General features: G+C 45.0%; 2 protein-coding genes across 16 annotated transcripts in view; both read left to right on the top strand.

The window, feature by feature from the left end:
• LOC120393914 (complement receptor type 2-like) overlaps positions 1 to 16265 on the top strand; it is a 341488-nt gene that overhangs the window by 210676 nt on the left and 114547 nt on the right. The window lies entirely within an intron of this gene.
• The window catches only part of LOC120393911 (complement receptor type 1-like), a 404201-nt gene that overhangs the window by 150106 nt on the left and 237830 nt on the right, over positions 1 to 16265 (top strand). For 6 of the 15 annotated variants that reach the window (XR_005592155.1, XR_005592156.1, XM_039518354.1 and 3 more), the window contains exon 21: positions 252 to 446. The exons of 5 other annotated variants lie outside the window; for them this stretch is intronic. Coding sequence is in view for 7 of the 10 variants with exons in the window: in XM_039518354.1 (XP_039374288.1) it covers positions 252 to 446 (195 nt within the window). In the remaining 3 variants the exon portion in view is untranslated. Of the gene's footprint in view, positions 1 to 251; positions 447 to 4554; positions 4750 to 8833; positions 8924 to 12218; positions 12327 to 14291; positions 14320 to 16265 lie in introns of all 15 variants that reach the window. 4 more of the 15 variants (XR_005592157.1, XM_039518360.1, XM_039518359.1 and 1 more) reach the window with 2 other exon arrangements.

Consider the following 16265-nt stretch of genomic DNA (forward strand, 5'->3'; position numbering starts at 1 on the left):
TCTGGTAAGTTCATCTTCCAGAGCTGGTGTTTTATGGAGCATCCTTGAGCAATGGACGTACTGGCATGGGTCAAGCCTAATGGTAGAAAAACCTTCAGAATCTGCTTCAAATGTTAAAATGCAATGTTAAGTCCCCTTCCAAATGGCTAAATAGCTTTCTGGGGGGATCTAAGACAACTTTCTTAGTGAAACTCTCTTCCGTTCACCTTCAATGTAACCTTTAATTTTCATGTTGACATTCTTTGCTTCAGCAATACCTTGTCTTCCACCTCCTGATATTGCCAATGGATCCCATATTGGTCAGAGTGAACAAGAGTTTTCCTTTGGCTCAGCAGTAACTTACAAATGTGACCAGGGCTTCTCTCTTATTGGAGAGGCCTCCATTCATTGTACAACAAAAGATAACGTCAATGGAGAGTGGAGTGGGCCTGCCCCTGAATGCAAAGGTTAGTAGCGTCTGTTTTATCCCCTTCTTATTCTACCAACTCCTCCCAGGAAAAACTATATTTTGATTGCTAAGTAAACCCATAAACCTGAGAAGATTCAGTTAGTGCTTAGTCCCCCTAAATACGTATCGTGAAATCTAGTTATTGTTGGAAAACTGAAGAATGATGGACACTTCATAAATCATTCCTGGAAACCATTTTTGCCTCTAATACCTCCTGTATTTTTTGCCTCCCTTCAGCATTCCAAGATTGCAGTTAATTCTCATGTCACAAACAGTTGATTTTAGATGAGATAAACTCTTAAACTACTGTTTTACTTTTATGCCAGTACCCTACTACTCAGTGCTAAAGGGGAGGGAGAGAGGGGCTTACAAGAAGGATTGTTTGGGAATCCTATTATTCAGAACTCTCTGGGAGGGCTCCTTGGCAGTGAAGGCTCATGCTTCTGTGAGTTCATATCCCAGCCATAAAGTTCTTAGAAGGGGAAAAGAAAGGTCATTTGACAATCCTCCTTTGGGCGAGGGCAGTGTTTACGCATGTAACCCTTCTGCCAGGCCGAAACAATAGCAGCAAGGGCCGGGTTCAATACATATGGGTCCCTTCCCTACAATGTAATGCAAAACCAGCTCGAGCCCCCACCCAGTGACCTGGGAAAACCTTACACACACCCCTGGGCGCCTCAAGGAGGCAATACTTCCCCTCTCGCAAGCACAGAGTCTTGGTGTAGCAGAAAAGATTTAATTACATGAGGTAAACAACAAGCATTAAATTGGGAAAATACCTCAGCTCGAGTTCATAGATTAAACCGTGAGCAAAGACCCACCCAAGGAAATTGGGCCGTGTCCTTCTCTCTGGTCTCTTGAGTCCAGCAACCCCCAAATCACCCACAGTCCAAAAGTCCCACAATCCAAAAGTCTCTGTCCCGGGTCAGGCAGCCCCAGAGTTCGAGAGTCTACCTGCAGAGGTCCCCCTCCCCAGCCTCGGTAGCAAGGGGCACCTTACGTGGTTTGGGGCCAACTGCCCTGCCTCTTCACGGGGTTCTGCTTCCACTAGTCGTCCCCGCAGCTGCTCAGCTCCGCTCGCTCCGTGGGCTGCTCCACCCGTCCCACAGCTGCTCCGCTCTACCAGCTGCTCTGGTCCACTAGCTGTCCTGTGAGCCGCTCCAGCTGTCCTCGGAAACTGCTCGCTCCACTCTGCCAGCTGCTCTGCTCCACAGTATAGCTTCAGGCTCCCCCACTGGTTAGCACAGTACTCAGTGCTCTTAGCTCAGCGATTCCAGTGATTTCAACTCTTAGTGATTTCAACTCACAGTAGGGTAGCCCAGTGCTAGTGCACTACTGGTCCAAAGTGAGTTCATCTCAGTAACCTGTATCTAGATTCTTAAGGGAATCAAAAATTAACTCTGACATTCCACAGTGGAGAGAGGCATAGGCAAAACTGGGGCCTCTGGCTCACACAAGGAGCCTGCACCACCAAGTACAGATACCTGTCCCCAGCCTCTCTCAATTCACTGGGTTTTGGAACCCATGTCCCTTGTCTAGCAAGTACTATTTAATGTAGGTTGAGTCATTTCTGTCATAAAGCAGTCTCATAGTTCCTCATTCACATAATTAAGGTAACAGCACTTTTTTTTCCTTCCTGCCCCAATAACAAAGAAATTGGGGATTCCACAGTGTGAAAATAACCATCCCATGCTGCTGTGCGTTATGCTAAGTGGAGTGGGTTTACCAATGCAAATGCACATTCCTAAAATTCCTTTGCCCACTCCTCATAATGTACCACCAGATGTCAGGGTAGATCTCATCCTGACTCTGCTTACGCACACTATTGCATTTAGGTAACAGTGCATTTATGTACTTGGTATTCAAGCAGCAGCAACAACTTGGTTTTATTCTTGCTGAGTTACCCAGCCTAACAGCTGGGATGGAGGCTTTTTCAGAGGCATTAGGCAAGTTGGTCACCTCGCTACTTTAGTATTAAACTCTCCCAAAAGTGGGGAAGTTCAGTTCCAGAATGTCATTGTATGTAGATCTCTTGACCCAAATTCCTGATGGCTTCCTACAATGATGTAGTTTACTGGAGGGGGGTGGGGGACGGGCCTGATAATCTACATACAGCCAGGGCCAGCTCTAGGCACCAGCAAAGCAAGCAGGTGGTTGGGGCGGCACATTTGCAGGGGCGGCAGGGATCCAGCATGGGAGCTGAGAACCAACAGGGGGCCCTGGGAGCTGTAGTTCCTTGGTTGGCTCCCTGCCTATAGAGCCTGTCCTGGAGAAGGGAAAGAACTACATTTCCCAGCATTCCCTTGGCAGCAATCAGCAGGAATGAGAGGGGGAGGGCGTGAGTTAACTGAGTCCTCATGCTGCAGCTTGCTGTGAATGGAGAGCTCACTGCTAGAACGAGGTGGCACTGTGAACGCAACGGGGAACAAGTATGCCCAAGGAGTAGAAGGCTTTGGCACTGATATCCCCTTCAGAAGTCATCCACAGACTGGATTAGGGGTACTGGTGTGATCTCACCTTGCAGCCCCCAAAGAATTGGATGGACTAAATGGACAGTGCATCTCTCTATCTGAAGCCTAGCAAGGGAGGTACATGAATCCCACTAGAATTTAAAATGAAAAGTAAGGGAGTGGAAGCTCTACTAGAGGACCTGGGCAGCTTTAGATACAGTGCCAGGCACATAGGAGGATTTCCACTTCTGAGACATGGAAGCAGAAATTGACTTTTCCTTTCCAGATATAGCTAATATTCAGAAAGGGAATCTAGCATCTCCCTTCCAGATTTGAACACCCTCAAAATTCAGGAGTGCTCAAGCTAAATTTGGGCAGCTGTTACTTCATTTCTCCCAAATCAAATATACTGATCCACTGTAACATGCTATAGAAAAAGTAGGATAAAATTGAGCAACAAATGCTTCCCAGTGGTTATTAGGACTGGAATTGCTATTTTCAGCAGCCATTGTCCCTTTTTTATTTAAGTTGTTTAAAAGGAAGACAGTGATATTGCATTGGCAAATTCCCCATAGAAATGAAGAGTGAAACAAAAGAATAATAAAGACACCTCAACTTTTCCTCATTTATGTAGGACAGTCTTATAATATGGATCCAGATATCCTCCAATCACACAAGCTGAAAATTGTTCCACTTTTTTGCAGTTCTGTAACCATATGGGAACCAATCTTGTCTGTGTTCTGTGCACGCATTTACCAGAAAGGCACTTATTACCAGAAAGAACACATTATCAGAAATTCATGCTAAAATGCCACATACCAAACAGAAGAGACATGCTGCATTCAGGGAGCCACAGAGAAAGCTACAAATAGCACTAATTAGTATATTGGGAAAACATCTCTATCTTTGATGTGGACAAGGATTTTTGCACATAAAAATATATGGCCTATTATATACATCAAGTATTTTCCTTATCAGGCATGCCAGACTACTTGAGTCTAAGACTGCACAAGAAATTCACATCAGTATTAAGATATAGCCTATGTTTGTCAAACAGAATAGAATACAGACATGCAAAGCCCTGATACTTGGCTACAGCAGGTACCATAATTTAGTTTAAAACAAAGTTATACACGTTTGGATCTTTCCCTTTAAGAAGATGTTACCCATAGAGTTGGGTGCTGTGCTGTATGCGGGGATGGCTCTAGGTTTTTGCCCCAAACAAAAACATTTTTGGCTGCTGCCCAGCCACCCCTGGGCTTCCCCCGCACCCTTCTGTGGCCCTCCTGGTCTTTCCCACCCCACTGCACCTATTCTACCCCCTCCCTCAGTTCTTTGTTTTTTATGTCTCGGAGGGGTTTTTTCTGATGAGGCTGTTATCCAGCTGTTATCCAGGATTTGTTTAATGAAGCCAAAATCTTCTAGCTGAAAGGATGTTGGCAGTGGAGAAAAGTTTGAAAACAGAAAGTCTTGTCAATCTAAAGAAGGTATTGCCTCACATTTTGTTAAGACACAGTACTAATTACACTCTCTAATGGTTGAATTTTTTTTCCCCTTGTGGGGAGGAATTGTAAACAAATGTTTACTTAATCTTTACAGTTCACCTCTAACTGAAATGTGCATTAATATTCATGATGCCATTCTCTTTTCCTTCAGCGATTACTTGTTCTCCTCCTCCTAATATTGCCAATGGGACGCACAATGGCAGCAACGTGGAAATCTTTGTCTGTAACTCATCGGTAACTTACAAATGTGTCCATAATTTCTCACTTATTGGAGAGGCCTCCATTCACTGTACAACTAAAGATAACATCAGTGGAGTCTGGAATGGGTCTGTCCCTGAATGCAAAGGTGACTGGTTTTATCTTCTTCTTGTTCTACTTCCACCAGAAAAAAACAATATTTTGATTAGTATCAGAGGGGTAGCCGTGTTAGTCTGGATCTGTAAAAGCAGCAGAGAGTCCTGTGGCACCTTATAGATTAACAGACATTTTGAAGCATGAGCTTTCGTGGGTGAATACCCACTTCATCGGATGCATGTAGTGGAAATTTCCAGGGGCAGGTCTATATATGCAAGCAAGAAGCAGGCTAGAGATAAGGAGGTTAGTTCAATCAGGGAGGATGAGGCCCTGTTCTAGCAGTTGAGGTGTGAAAACCAAGGGAGGAGAAACTGGTTTTGTAGTTGGCAAGCCTTTCACAGTCTTTGTTTAATCCTGAGCTGATGGTGTCCAGTTTGCAGATGAACTGAAGCTCAGCAGTTTCTCTTTGAAGTCTGGTCCTGAAGTTTTTTTGCTGCAGGATGGCCACCTTAAGATCTGCTATTGTGTGTCCAGTGAGATTGAAGTGTTCTCCTACAGGTTTTTATATATTGCCATTCCTAATATCTGATTTGTGTCCATTTATCCTTTTCCGTAGAGATTGTCCAGTTTGGCGATGTACATAGCAGAGGGCATTGCTGGCATATGATGGCGTATATTACATTGGTGGACATGCAGGTGAATGAACCGGTGATGGTGTGGCTGATCTGGTTAGGTCCTGTGATGGTGTCGCTGGTGTAGATATGTGGGCAGAGTTGGCATCGAGGTTTGTTGCATGGATTGGTTCCTGAGTTAGAGTTACTATGGTGCGGTGTGCAGTTACTGGTGAGGATATGCTTCAGGTTGGCAGGTTGTCTGTGGGCAAGGACTGGCCTGCCACCCAAGGCCTGTGAAAGTGTGGGATCATTGTCCAGGATGGGTTGTAGATCCCTGATGATGCGTTGGAGGGGTTTTAGCTGGGAACTGTATGTGATGGCCAGTGGAGTCCTGTTGGTTTCTTTCTTGCGTTTGTCTTGCAGTAGGAGGCTTCTGGGTACACATCTGGCTCTGTTGATCCGTTTCCTTATTTCCTCGAGCGGGTATTGTAGTTTTGAGAATGCTTGGTGGAGATTTTGTAGGTGTTGGTCTCTGTCTGAGGGGTTAGAGCAGATGCGGTTGTACCTCAGTGCTTGGCTGTAGACAATGGATCGTGTGGTGTGCCCAGGACGGAAGCTGGAGGTATGAAGGTAGGCATAGCTGTCGGTAGGTTTTCAGTATAGGGTGGTGTTAATGTTGCCATCACGTCCACCAATGTAATGTACGCCGTCATATGCCAGCAATGCCTCTCTGCTATGTATATCGGCCAAATTGGACAGTCTGTATGGAAAAGGATAAATGGACACAAATCAGCTATTAGGAATAGCAATATACAAAAACCTGTAGGAGAACCTCCTTGGCCACACAATAGCAGATCTTAAGGTGGCCATCCTGCAGCAAAAAAACTTCAGGACCAACCTCCTTATCTCTAGCCTGCTTCTTGCTTACATATATATACCTGCCCTGGAAATTTCCACTACATGCATCCGGAAGTGGGTATTCACCCACGAAAGCTCATGCTCTAAAATGTCTGTTAATCTATAAGGTGCCACAGGACTCTTTGCTGCTTTTACAATATTTTGATTGCTGGGCAAACCCATGAACATGAGGAAATTGAGTTAGCCATTAATCATCTAAAGATATAACTTATGGGAAACCTGATTGCTGTTGGAAATATAATCCTTAAAAAGTGGCTGTCGCTGCATGTACACACAAGGAGGAAAAATTAAGATCTCATGGGTAACCTTAATTCTGTGGTTTCCTAACTGCTGAATGCTTTGCAATTTTAATAACTTGTGTCTGCTGTGGGTTTTATGTAACTTCTGGGCTTTTTAAAAAGAAAAAAGAAAAGTCTATGTGGAACTAATGTCTCGTCCTCCACCTCCACGTGTCATTGAGGTTTGACTCTTGGGCCTAAGGTACTGCAGGATAGACCTCTGTCAAGTTGTAGAACTAATTATAACAGGTGACAGCAGGAATAAATTGTTATCTAGACCAACCACAAGAGGAGGATACCCAACACACTAAGACAATGGATTATATATGTACGCATAACGTCATCGTACACACCGCGTAGCCAAGTATTTAGATTTGGCAAATTCTTTCAGTTAGGCTAAGTGGATGAGACTTGGGTCTGCCATATTAGAGATCCGGGTTCTCTTCTAGCTTGTGTAGCTTTCATTCAGGGAAGATGGGTTGCTCCATGATAACTTAGGTTTTGAAGGGCACAGGATTGTTAACCCCAGTCAGTAGAAATAATGAAAGTTGAACTCATCATCTCCTGGTTCCCAACACGGTTCTCGTTCTCCTAGGCCAAAGGATATTTTGATGTGAGGGATGGAGATGCATAGTTCTGAGTTGCATATGGCAACACCTTGCAACGAATGCTCAATGAGAACAACAGGTTCAGGGGTTTTAGAAGTCCCTCTCGGAAGTTTTGATGAGTAAAACTGAAGGGAAATGACAGATTTTGGTAGTTCGTAACTGATGGTGACAACAAGAGGCACCACACTGCGCCTTTCACATCCCTGCTCAAACCACGGAACTATCAGAGCTCTTAAAGGGAAATGGTAGGCAGCTCAATGTAGGGGTTGCTATGGGCATCCCCTAGAATATAAGAATGGGATCCCAGCAGTAGTCTGCAGCATAGCCCAACTAATAGTACCTGGGCTCTCGCTGTGACAATGTGTAAGTGGGAGAAATATGTCTTCCCTCTAAAGATGCAAATTCCTAAACATTAGTTTGGCAAGCTCCTGACTCTGAGTGGGCAGCTGGTGATGGGGAACTGATGTAATGTTCACAGCTGCTTTTTCCTCTTCTTTTTGACTTAGTCATAATTACCCAGGTCAAACCGCAACTGTGCCTCCCGAAGGAGCAGTAGGAGCTGGTACTTCCTCATGTAAATTGGAAGAACTTAGATTTGATAAATGTATAGAATTTTGGGTTCAAAATCTGGCCCACTTGGAGTGCTGGTGGGAGCATGAGAGTTGCTTAGGCTGGAGCTTGTTGTTCAGTGGGGACTCAGCTACGCTGTGCTGCTAATCCAACCACTCTCTGCACCTCCACCATTCTTTTGCAGCGTGGTTCCTCTCACTCAGCTAATTCCTGTTTAGATAACTTGACCTAGCACAGCAGTGAAGACGCCTTTAGTTTAAGGGTATGGCTACACTTTGCAGCGCTGGGAGTTACAGTTGTGTTCATACAGCTGTGTAGGGAAAGCGCTGGTGTGTGGCCTCACTGACAGCTACCAGCGCTGCAGTGTGGCCACATTTGCAGCGCTGTTGGGAGTGGTGCATTATGGGCAGCTATCCCAGCATTCAAGTGGCAGCAACGTGCTTTTCAAAAGAGGGGGGTGGGGTGGAGTGTGACAGGGAGTGGGGGAGAGAGAGAGAGTGGATTTTTGGAGCCGACACTGTGTATCAGCTCCCTGCCTTGCAAAATCTGAAAATTTCCCCGACCCCCTCATTTACTCTCAACTGCAAACAGCCTGCAGACTAGATAAGAAGGACTCCCTTTCTCCCCCCCCCCCGCCCCGTTTCTCTCCTCAAGCAAACACTCATCCCCCTGCCTGCCTCATTCACAGCAAGGTAGTGGGTTATCTCAATTGATTGTTCACAGTCAGTTACAGATTGATCACAGCAAACAAGAGCTGTGTTTGTTTTTTAGATAAGCAGCTCCCGGAGCTCCGAGTTCACAACAAAACAAAGAGAGGCATCATAGCAAAACAAAAAGAGTAATTTAGTTAAATTACTACCAAGTGTGGACAGTTACTAAGTTGCAGCGCTGGAAAGCCTCCACCAGCGCTGCAACTCTCAAGTGTAGCCATACCCTAAACCCCTGGCTGTGGGAAGCTTGTCTGTTCTTATAGGCTACTGGAAAACCTGAGGAACCCCCACAACGGGGCTCACCTGGCCTGTGCCAGGTCCCTGTAGCATCTAAGGCATGTCAGGATCCTTTTCAACGAAGGCAGCTGTGTGAAATTATTTAAAATTTATACTTATACATGGTATAAATGAGAATGTGTTCTTATGTTTTTCTGATAGATCAGTGTGGGGCCCCACGAAGGCTCCGTCGTGATACTAATGGCAAAGAAGTGCCAGACGGGTGCAGTGGTGGCTCTGTTAAAAGCCCTGGTAAGTCAGACACACTCAGAGTGGTCAACCATTGGAGAGTTTTGTGGTCGTAAGTATTTTATTTTCTCTGGAACAAATTTGCTGGGGCCACTCTTCGCCGATGGATATGTCAGACGTTCCCTCACTGAATAGGTCTACTCAAAATTAGCTTCAATAACTAGTTTCAAGTTCCTTGGTGGATCAGTGACAATATACAATTAACCTGCTTATTCAAGAATCTTGTTGCAAAGCAATCTGTGAACATCCATCAGTGAGACGACTTGTACTTCATTCAGGAATGTGCAGTTCAGATCCACAGGAACAGGAAGTAATTGTATGTTTGAGTTCTGACTCAGAAATAGGTGGGGATGCCTCCATCCTCGGGATGCTCATACAGTTTTGCTGCATCACCAGGCAAATATGAAATAAAGCTGTTTCAGGAATGATTTACCTGCATAGTATCACTTATATTACAATATTGCATAAAGGTCCCAGCCAATGGGAGCTGCGGTGGTGTGGGGGTGCCTGCAGGAAAGAGCCGTGCGGAGCCGCTTACACACCTCCGCCTAGGAGCCGGACCTGCCGCTGGCCGCTTCCGGGGCGCAGCACGGTCTGTGGTGCCAGGACAGGCAGGAAGCCTGCCTTAGCACCCCCGCTGCACTGCTGACAGGGAGCTGCCCATAGTAAGCCTGTGCCCGAACCCCACGCCCCAATTTCCTGTCCCAGCCCTGAGTCCCCACCCCAACCCCGAGCCCATTCCTGCACCCCAAACTCCTCATCCCCAGCCCAGAGCCTGCTCCCCCAGCCCAGAGCCCTGACCCGCTTCTGCACTCCAACCCCATGGGCCAGGCCAGAGCCCCCTCCCTCACCCTGAACCCCTCATTCCTGGCCCCACCCTGCAGCACTCATCCCCACACACCAGCCTTCTGCCCCAGCCCCGAGCCTCTCCCACACTCCTCATTCCCAGCTCCATTACATCACAGACATCAACAATTTTCTTCAACTAGGTCACCAGAAAAAGTTTGAAAACCACTGCCCTGAAGAACTCAAAATCCAGATTAACAACAAGATGCAACAAATGGGTGAAGGTGGCAGGAAGGGAGGGCAGCATCTTTTCATGTAGATTAGCTGTGCGTGCAGTGTGGCTTGCCTTGTTTCTGGCTTATATAAAATAGCAGGGTTCTATAGGCACTGCAGCAGAAATAGGGGTTTTTTAGAGGTTAAGGTAGCGGCTATGGATTTTTTCAGGGAGCCTGTCTGACAGGTAAGGAAGAAAGCCTGGAGGTTCTCTAGGAGAAGTGGATCAAGAGGCGATGAAGGTTGGGTATGTTGGTAGAGCTCAGCTGGTCACTGACATCATGAGATGAGACGTCTGGTAGGTGAGGCAGGGCTGTGATGAGATGTGCTTTGAAAGAGGATACTTTTTTTTTTGCTTATTTTTGATGTGGTAAAGAAGGGAGTCCCAGTCGAGGGATGAATAGAATAGGGGTTGAGATAAACCTGAAAAAAATCCACGTCCATAGAGAAGAATATATAAGGGCTTGGATGAGAGCTTTAGCAATCTGGACTGAGAAAAGCTGCAACCTGGAAAACTTAAGAAGGGAAAATGACAAGCTTTGGATATAGCCCGGATATGAGGGTCCATAGAAAGGACTGAGTCAAAAATAATGCCCAGGTTACAGGCATGAGCAGCTGAGAGGAGGAGGATTTTGTTCAATCAGAGGCGATTTGCGAGGGAACACAAGCTCCGTTTTTGCCATGTGCAGTTTAAGCTACTGGCAGGGAATCCAAACGGGTGTTGTGTAAGTTGTCAATATAACAATCGCATCCAAAGCTGCGAGAGCAGATAGGATCCCAAAGACAGGGTGCACAAGGGAAGGAGGGTGGGCCGAGGAGAGAATCCTGGCAGATTCTTGCTGTTGGGGCAGGGGGTGGGGGGAGTTGGAAGTTAATAATAAACGGAGATGTACCTATCTCATAGTGCTGGAAGGGACACTGAAAGGTCATCAAGCCAGCCCCCTGCCTTCACTAGCAGGACCAATTTTGCCCTAGATCCCTAAGTGGCCCCCTCAAGGATTGAACTCATAATCCTGGGTTTAGCAGACCAATGCTCAACCCACTGAGCTATCCCCACCAGGTTCCACAGTTAGGTTGCTGTTGGAAATGTAATCCTTAAAAAAATGGCTGTCACTTCACCTACACACAAAGGAGGAAAAATTAAGATCTCATGGGTGAATAGGTTCAGATCTAAGGACAAATAGGTTCAGGAATTCCAGGAGCCATTGAAAGGCCATGTCAGAGCACTCTTTGCCCTCGTTGTCACTATTGTAATCTTTCATACAGTTTCCCTAAAAATCTTAGTCTGAGCATTGATTTACACGAGTCTGATTTCTAAATGCAAAACTCATTGACATCAGTGACTGCGGTTCTGTTCAATCTGTGGCAAGGAGTTACCCATGTAATGTCTAGCCAGCAGCTATAGAGGATACTAAATGGCCTTACTCTAGTAAGGACAGCAAAAGTCTGTCTCTTGAAACAATCTATTTGGATCATTTGAAATACTGATTACAAGGCTTTTTGTACATATGTCTGCAGTGCAATTCAAATTCTGTAGCTGGCTCGGGCTAAGGGACTGTTTAATTGTGGTGTAGAGGTTTGGGCTCAGGCTCGAGCCGGGGTTATAGGATCTTGCGAGGTGGGAGGTTTGCAGGCCCGAGCCCAAATATCTGCATCACCATTAAACAGCCTCTTAGCCCTAGAAAGCAGGCATGGGCCAGCTGCAGGTGTATAATTGCAATGTAGACGGACCCTAACACTGACCTATGACAACCTGTAGGGTGGGTATTCTGATACCCCATCTAGACAGCCCACGTGTAATGATTCTGTGCTCACTCAGTATTTAGACAAACCCATGGCGGCCAGTGCAGGCTTGGAAAATGGGACCCTAGAAGCATGTCTAAGAGAAGAGTTAACATCCCTTGGTTTACATTGTAGAAAGCCTTTAAACTGAGATTGATTCATCCATTTTTGCAACTGTTTTCCTGCCTCCATTACAAGATACATATGTATGCAATCCCTTGCAAAGCTGCTTTTCTTCTTTGTGAGATTCTCGAGGGGTCAGATCATGGTTTCCAGTAGCTAATGATCATTTATTTTATAATGTGGTGTTTTATGAGACTCCATTGATTTTTCACTCATATTTGGTATAATCTAGGGTACTAGTGTGGCTGCAGGTGCATGGATTGTGGATGAGTTCCTGTAGGTTATTGACACGAATATGGTTTCATATTTTAGCTCACATTTTTGTTCTCTTTAGAGCCTGGCTTTGATACACGCATTGGCATTCCTGGCATCGGCAGCAACATCGCCACTGTCGCCGGTATCACCGTCGCCGCCATCGCCATTGCCATCGCCATCGTCACTGGTAAGTAACTTAATACTGAAAAAATAATTTGATGCACTTAAGCTATGACTGTGTTTTGAGGTCCACAGTCCAGGCTATTTTACTATTGAAGTTCCTCTATCTCATCTCCACTGCCCCCCTTCCCCCCCCCCCCCACTTAACTCCTCAAGGTCCTTGGATTTAGGATACTTGAATTTCTCTGCCACTGACTAACTTTTTGCCCTTGGGTTCCATATAAAATCTATGCCCATGATTGAGATTGCACTGCTGTTCCCTGCAGAGATGCCTATATTAATACTCTAAGTTATTTTCTCTGTCTATAGACTTGTAATTTATTCACAATATTTTCCTGAGCTAAGAAACCTGCTGTGATTCGGTCTTAAATTTGTGTGCACAATATTGGGGAACAGAAAGGGAGTGACATTTCACTTCTGTAATTCTGTCTTGGGTGAGAATACTTGCTCCATACTTAGGACTGCGTATTTGTCAGAAGATCCAAGCAAGCCCTTCCTAGGTTGGATTTGACAGTCTAGCGTTGTGGGAATAAGAAAGTTGTTACTTGTATAAATGAAGTTCCCATCATTCAGTTAGTCTGCAGTGCAAAGGGCTCCACTTACCAGAGCCTGGGTGTTTAGTCGTCATGCTAGCAAATTGTGAACCCACGTGCAACCCTTTCCCAGAGAATTCCCACAAAGGCTGTAGTAGCTTCAACTTTGTGAACAGTTTTGTCACTTTATAGGCCCCATTCATCAAAGCACTTAAGCGTATGTATAAATCCCACTGAAGTCAATCAGAATTAAGGTGCTTTAAGTTTGTGTTTAAGTGACTTGTTAAATTGGAGCCATAGAGCAGCTTTGTCAAGCAGCAGGTAGGGTCCGTATGTGCTTAGAGCACAGCCCAGGGGCGGCTCTACAAATCACGCTGCCCCAAGCAGCGCGGAGCGCTGCGCCGCCCTTCCCCGGTCCCGCGGCGGGTCCCCTCTTCCCGCGGCTCCGGTTGAGCTCCTGCCGGCATGCCTGCGGCAGGTCCACCGGAGCCCGGGACCAGCGGACCTGCCGCAGTCATGCCTGCGGGAGCTCAACCGGAGCCGCGGGAAGACGGGACCCGCCGCAGTCATGCCTGCGGCAGGTCCGCTCGTCCCGGGCTCCGGTGGACCTGCTGCAGGCATGACGGCGGGAGCTCAACCGGAGCCAAATGCCGCCCCCCCGGGAAACGGCCGCCCCAAGCGCCTGCTTGGTGCGCTGGGGTCTAGAGCCGCCCCAGGCACAGCCATGCTAGAGATGGCTGTTACAAGCAGGTTTCTAGCAGTTTTCCTGATGCATGTGGACTAAGAATATGCAAACCCAAAGTACTCTGCAATCTGTATTCCTGTTGAATTGTTCTAAGATGCAACAATCCCTGTGTGCTAATAAGGGAAAACTCTGCTGAAATCTCAGTAGCCGAAATTAAATGTATTTTTTACTAGCCCAATCTGATTAGAAGTTTTTTCATTTGCAAGTTCAAGATTGAGAGAATCTGACAAGTGCGGATGGATTCATTTTTGAATTTTTATTTATTCTTTTTAAATATTTCATCAGTCAAGGAAGAAATTAAATAAGCCAAACTAAACCTTGGACATAAGAATATATCCTGTGACTATTTGGTTGAGAAAATTCCTTAAACAGCTTGAAGGTGCTTGAAGGGAAACAGATGATGTAAAGCTTGAACATCTTAAATGTTAAGTAGACTGAGTACTAAACATCATTCTGAATGAGCTAAAAATCTAAACATTCAGCAGGGTATAGACACATTAAAGATGTGATAAATTGGGAGATCCAACATCAGAACCATTTTCTGCATAAGTAAGGGCTTCTCATGATTTTTGATCTGGGATACAAGAGGGGCTTTTCCATACTACTTATCTGTGAAGTTTGCTAGCTGTGTTTACCAAAATATTAAATAAAATTTAACTTCCTGCCTTATCGCTGTTTTTTGTTTTTCTTCAAGGAATAGTTGCAGCTTTGAAGAAAAAAGGGTAAGCTAGCAGAAAAAAATATTTTTATTCTTTACTAATTTTCAACTTATCCTCATGGCATTTCATTACTGCATTAACAGGTATTTCCTTCTGAGACTTACTCTACCTTTTCAGCAGGGTTTATCTTTTCTTGCACATACCTGAATGTCAGGAAACGTTACATATATGGTGCTCTGAAGGAATGATGCTTAGTTGGTCTGGAATAAAAGAACCTCAACACAGCCGCAACTGGCCCAGCTCAGCTGATATGGGCTCGCAGGGCTAGGGCTGCGGGACTGAAAATTGCTCTGTAGACTGGAGCCCAAGCTCTGGGATTCTGCCCTCTCTCGGAGTCCCAGAGCTGTCTTTTCAGTGTGATTTAACAGTTTGAAACTAGAATGAGAGTCGGCATCATGTAATCGTTAGCTCTCCATGGACTGCCTGCAAAATGCTGCATGGACCATAGTTTGAAAATTGTTGGACTAGCTGATGCTGTGGTCCAATACGTGACCATTGTGCTTCATCAGTGCATAAGTCTTAAATGCACAAGAAGGAAAAGATGATATAAATAAGACTGCAGGTCACGAAAAAAAGACAGAGCCATGGATGTTTGTTGGGCTGCTCCAGGTACCATGAAAATACAAAAATCTCTGATAGATTTAGAAATTCTTTGTTGCTGTGGTTTGGTCCAAAACTACTCCTTCAAATTTTTGCTTCCTTTAACCCTTCCCTGTCTGCTCCTTAAGTTACACCACCTTGGGACACAACCCTGTAGCCGCGCTCTAGTTTATTTCAGCAGGAATTCTGCACATGGAGTGGCTATGGCTAAGGCCCAACGTGGGCACCTTCAGGAATGTTTCTCCTAAGGGGCATCTCAGTCTTCAAACCTGCAAAATATAAATATGGCAAATTAAAAACCCAAAGCGGGGTTTGTGTAGAAGTGCTCATGAAGTTGTGTTCTCACAGTACAGGCTTTCTTTGTATCACTGCCAGATAATATTGTGTGAAGGCTTTTTAAATAGTTGCTTTGCTTTATAACAGTCTCACTTGAATAACATTCCCCTGGGGTTCACTTATACTGAGATGCCTTCGACTTACATCTAATATCTAGTCTATTTTTAATCTAATTTTTATTTTTAATTAAAGATTAACTTTGCTTTTGACATGTTGGATTGTGTGACGTCTGCCTTTTACTGATTAACTTGGTTACTCTTTCAAGGTGACACCATCTCTTGTTAACTGTTGTGAAAAGATTTGCATATTTGCCATCCCACCTAAACATGGCTTACAATTGAATTTAAAAAGCACTTGCCCAGTATTGTTTATGTGGTGAATGAGATTTCTAGTATGACACTCCCTGGAATCCATACAAGTAAAGCCAGTGATGTCCAAGCCCTGACTACGCTAATAGACTGCAGCAACCTACAAACAATCATTGGTACAATGCCCTCCTAAACCCGTAGAACGAAATTCTTCAGAAATCCAGTCTGACTTCTAGAATTTCCAACTTGCCTTCTCATTTCTCACTAAATGTTTTGTTATAGTGAGTGTTTTTAAGGAGGCTTATTTAATAGTGTGGACTATTGGACTTTATCCCACTGAAGTGAAGTTTATGCTCATGCAATCCTATTCCGTTTTGTCATGATCATCAAGCGGGTAGCTTGGTTAAGATAAGCTTTATATTCAGAAGCCCAGTTTGCATTGTCATTTAAATATAATATCCAGTGTTGGCAGTTCATCAGTGAAGATACTCACCCAGCAAAAATGAGCTTTTATTGTAGCAGAAGTTGTCCAATGTTGTTGACTCACTTGCATCATGTTGTCATGTGCAATTTCTTCCATGCTATGAAATCTAGTGGGTGCTAGAATTTCACTGTGAACAATATTGAAAGAGAACCAACCTAAATGTAGTTCCTGCAGCCTTGTTTGTATATTGCTGGCAAAATATAGGTAGCAAAATATATGCT

This window comes from Mauremys reevesii, unplaced genomic scaffold (genome assembly GCF_016161935.1).
Source record: "Mauremys reevesii isolate NIE-2019 unplaced genomic scaffold, ASM1616193v1 Contig36, whole genome shotgun sequence".
Lineage (NCBI taxonomy): Eukaryota > Metazoa > Chordata > Testudines > Geoemydidae > Mauremys > Mauremys reevesii.